Source organism: Etheostoma spectabile, chromosome 17, assembly GCF_008692095.1.
Source record: "Etheostoma spectabile isolate EspeVRDwgs_2016 chromosome 17, UIUC_Espe_1.0, whole genome shotgun sequence".
NCBI lineage: Eukaryota > Metazoa > Chordata > Actinopteri > Perciformes > Percidae > Etheostoma > Etheostoma spectabile.
The window spans coordinates 15,212,648-15,217,037 of NC_045749.1; the positions used below are offsets into that span (position 1 = coordinate 15,212,648).

The 4,390-nt window shown below is 40.5% G+C and overlaps 1 protein-coding gene across 2 annotated transcripts in view; it reads right to left on the bottom strand.

Moving 5' to 3' along the window:
- Positions 1–71: 71 nt before the first annotated feature.
- The window catches only part of slc35f3b (solute carrier family 35 member F3b), a 48,124-nt gene continuing 43,805 nt past the window's right edge, over positions 72–4,390 (bottom strand). For both annotated transcript variants that reach the window (XM_032540658.1, XM_032540659.1), the window contains 4 exons: positions 3,698–3,823; positions 2,965–3,157; positions 2,730–2,819; positions 72–2,444 (listed from right to left, as the gene is read on the bottom strand). In XM_032540658.1, the coding sequence (XP_032396549.1) occupies positions 2,203–2,444; positions 2,730–2,819; positions 2,965–3,157; positions 3,698–3,823 (651 nt within the window). In that variant the 3' untranslated portion in view covers positions 72–2,202. The remainder of the gene's footprint in view (positions 2,445–2,729; positions 2,820–2,964; positions 3,158–3,697; positions 3,824–4,390) is intronic.

Genomic DNA, 4,390 nt, shown 5'->3' on the forward strand with positions numbered 1-4,390 from the left:
CTGAGATCAGTAATAGTGAAGCACAGAACTACTGGACAACCCTGAGGAAAAAACAAACCTGGACAAGGAAATGTATTGAAAAGAAATCTTTTATATAGTACATGTGATTACACTTGAAGACACCCAACAGTAGATCTACTAAACCCATCATTTATTCACGCTCTAAATATTTCTTCCTCAAATGTGATAATCATATGTTGCATCTCAGTGTAAAAATCATCATTCCTTACAAAGGTTTACATTTATGTCTATCAATAATTCCAGAGGAATACAATATTATAATTTATTGTCATAGAGCATGACAATGGGAAACAGTGCTAATGTATTCTATTGCAAAACAAAGAAAAGGCAGTGAAGTGGACTTCAGCTGTATCTGCTCATACAGTACATGTGCATGCTCGTCCTGCAGATTTCACTCACTGTGCCCTGGAAGTAAGATAGAAACCAAATGCAAAATAAAAAATAATAATAATAAATAAAAAAAAGTCCTGTACGATGCGTCAAGAGTTAGCTCCAAAAAACGTCGGTCAGGTGGGAACAAGAAGGATCCAGTAGTATTAAAGAGTGTCTCTGAAGCAGTCTGTAGTGGCACTGTAAAATACAGATGGCACGTAGCGAGCATGTGTGGTCAAGTGATGTTCATACATTCACAACAAGGCAGAGTTTCCACCAGTCACTTTACAAGGCCTGTGCCTCAGTCGCTCTCAGGTTCGTTTAAGTTCTTAACTTGCCTCGGAAATGTGATGGAAACAGATACACTAAGAATATTTGTTGTTTGGCAGAGAGCCAAGTTGGACAAATGGGCGCCATTCTCATCTGTCAGATCATCTCTCCTCAATCCACAGTGAGGCCGTTTTCATCTACTGTCTCTTATTTTCTCCAGGGAAATACATGTAACTGGTAATTGCTGAAGATTAGTTTGTGTGGATAAGTCTAGAAAGTTATGATAGGAATTCAAAGGGAGGCTCAGTGATAGATATGGTTGATGTTTAACGTTATTAAAGGGGTAGTTCCCAGTTTCCATGATTTTTTTTTTTTATATAAGCCGTTAGGGATTTTAGTCCATCCAAAGATTGGTATACCTGAAACATTTATTGTAAAAATTGACCGGGTAATAGTTTAAACAGCTTATGGCCAGTTTAAAAAAAAACATTTTATATTATTTGAATGACAATACATACATTTCCTGCAAATTCATGTATTAGCAAGATTGCTTGGTTAATAAAGTGTTTGCTGCCAGTGTTTTGGCAACAGCAAATGTGAGGCAAATGCTTTATGAATGGACTGAAAGCACTTGAACCATCTCATGCATTGAAAACGTATGCAATAGCGATACTGGATCTCTCGTGACTAAACTGTTGGCCAGAGCAATGGGTGTCAGTTTTGACTAGGTGGGAGTTTAGCCCCAGGAAAGCTCATAACCACAGGTGGCCAATCAGTATGGTCAAAAAGGACCTGACCTCTTCTCTCAGCGTGAACAAAGAGAGGCGTTGTGAAAAGCGTCTTCATCTAGATTGATCGTTGGGTGTCCCGACAGGTCCCTTCACACCAGATTAGCCCATTGGGTCCACAGCTCCAGGACATCAACAATATGAGACACAGCTATGTACAATGCATGAAAGGCAGGTTTTTGTCATTTATGTTTACACCTGAGGGACACCACTGTGGGCCCCCTTTGTTTTCAGGCATTCAGCATTTTAGGCATTCTTCTTTGGATCTCAAAGGTGTGTAAATGTTAAAGACAGCAAGTCCACATGGTGTTAGGCCTGCTCTGAAAAAGTTTTTTTTTCTCAAAACTGAAAAATATCAGGCAAGTTGGCAAGTCTTCCCAGGCGCAAGGATGTAGTGAATCCATGGAATGATTAGGAGGTACAATGAAATTATTACATGACTCCATCAGCTACACCTGATAATCTTTTGGGTAAGAGGGTTTACAATTGATATTGTTCATGTCCATGCACCAACTCTGATCACTTCTGAGTGGAATGGATGCCAAATGAATGATACACAATTTGTGCCTCCTGCATCTCCCCTCTTGACCAAAATGTTACTGATTAGAGGGCAGTCTAAAATACTTTTGTCATCCAGGGAGCTTTGTGAAAGAGAGGGCAGGTCAAATGTGCCTACATCGAGGTGGTAACGTGTCAACGTCCATGTGTCTGTCTCTGTGTGTGTATGTTTGCGTGGTGATATTTCATGGAATCAATGTGCAAATGTTGACATGGAGGTTCTGGCTCTCCCTTTCCAATTGAGACCTGTGGTGGCGCCCACCTCTCCACTGCCCTCTGCTGGCTCGTCACGCTTGCGCAGCTTTGTGCTGAGCTGGATGATGCACTGGTCCCAGTCCTCCGGTAACAGCAGCATGAGGAAACCCAGGCAAATGATGAACACAGCAATGAGGCGCACTGTGTTGAAATTGATTTCACATGTGTAGAGGTCCACCACTGTAAAATTAAGAGGATGCATTAGTATGAACACATGAAGGAATTTGCAAATATTGTGCCAAACCAACAAGAATTGATATGATTACTGTAATATTAAATATGCAAAGTGGAATGTTATTTATTATGGTTAATTTGTTTGTAACAGACAACCTCAAATTCTATACAATGAGAAGGAAACCAATTTGAAATTTAAATTATATTCATCAAATATAGATGATAGCTTTTGGTGGGATTTTAATGCCAGATTGAAAAAGTTAAGTCTGTGAGGAAAGCCAAGAGACTTACTGGCATTTACAGGGACACTTAGGACAATGCCAATGGAGATTAATGTTGGATATGTTATTGCAATGCCAAAGTTCACCAGGACGTTGAAAGCTGTGGAAAGAAGCACAATCAGAGCAGCAGCAGACTACAAAATGAGGGTGTGAAACCACAAAACATCCAAAATGATATGCATGGGTTGCATTACAATTGCATTATCAGATTTAGGCACAACATTGCTCCATAAATCTTGCCGTACCAAACTGCAGGCCTGCAACCCCACAGAGGTAGGCCCAGGGGATGTCTCCAAGTGAGCCAATGTACTCCACATGTGAAAAATACAGGATGACCGGAACAAAGCTAAGGAAAACAAAGTTGGCGCTTCCAACAATGCTCAGAAAGAGTGCAGCCTCTCCAAATTTGGCACTGCCCAGGACCATCTTGAAGAGCACCTGAGGACAGACAGGGGGGAAGAGTCATGAATGCAAAATATCTGCCCCCTTAAGGAGCAGATGGATATTGCAGAGGAGTGCACCTGCCAAGTACCTGTCATGTTTCTGGCACAGGGTCGCTGCTGTCTGTTTATCACATTAGAGCAGCACAGACAGCAGGGCAGAGGAGACCAGAGCACTGTCAAAATATAGATATCTGTCTCCTGACCTCCTTGTTCAGGACATTGCAGTCCGAGGTCAGCAACCAACCACTCACATATCACACACTTCTGTCAACTGAGTCTTACGTTTCATAATCTCCTCCTGTCTTTTGCCACCTGGCTACATAAGTAGAAGGCAGCTAGTCCCGGATTTCTTAAATAAGACAAGGCTATTTATACAATAATTTGAAAAATTGTTGATCTATTATGTTATTGCTATTTTTTTTTTTATTCTAGTGCAAATGAAGGTGTCACTACAAGAGAGATTTATGGAAGGACACAAGCTTAGTAATGTTTATTTTATTTATTTTTTTACAATTGATCTATTGCAAACAAATACCTTGTAGAGGGCTGACATCGAAGCAGAGGCCACGACCAAAGTAATGCCGATGACTGAGTGGCTGTGGAATCCATCAGCATAGGTCATCATAACAATGCCTGCTATGGCCAAGATAGCAGCTACTATCTGTAGAGAAAGCGAGAGAGAGAGAGAGAGAGAGAGAGAGAGAGAGAGAGAGAGAGAGAAGGAGGAACATCAGCGAATGACGGATGGACTACAGTGTGGTGATAAAGACACCCAAGCCTTTACTGCTGTGTGGGGACACAGCAGGCACACATGGCACATTGTTTTTCACTGCAGAAGCATCATGGGATACGGCTTGTAATGGTGTGATTAAAATGTGGGGCTTATTTTGTCCTCCGCAGTCTGCTTATTTGGTATTTATGTTTTCTCACATTCAGCAAACAGAAGCATTTATATACCCCCAGTGGTGGAATGTAACTAAGTACAGTTACTCAAGTTCTGTACTTTAATACAATTTGGAGATATTTGTAATATTTTTTACTACATTATACTTCTACTTGACTACATTTTGGATCGTATTGTACTTTTTCCTCCATTACATTAATTATTTGGTTTCTTTTCAGATTACGATTTTACATAAAATACATATTAATACATGCAATTAACATTAGGTTTGTTTTTTCCTTAGGGTTGTCCAGTAGTTCTGTGCTTCACTATTACTGATCTCAG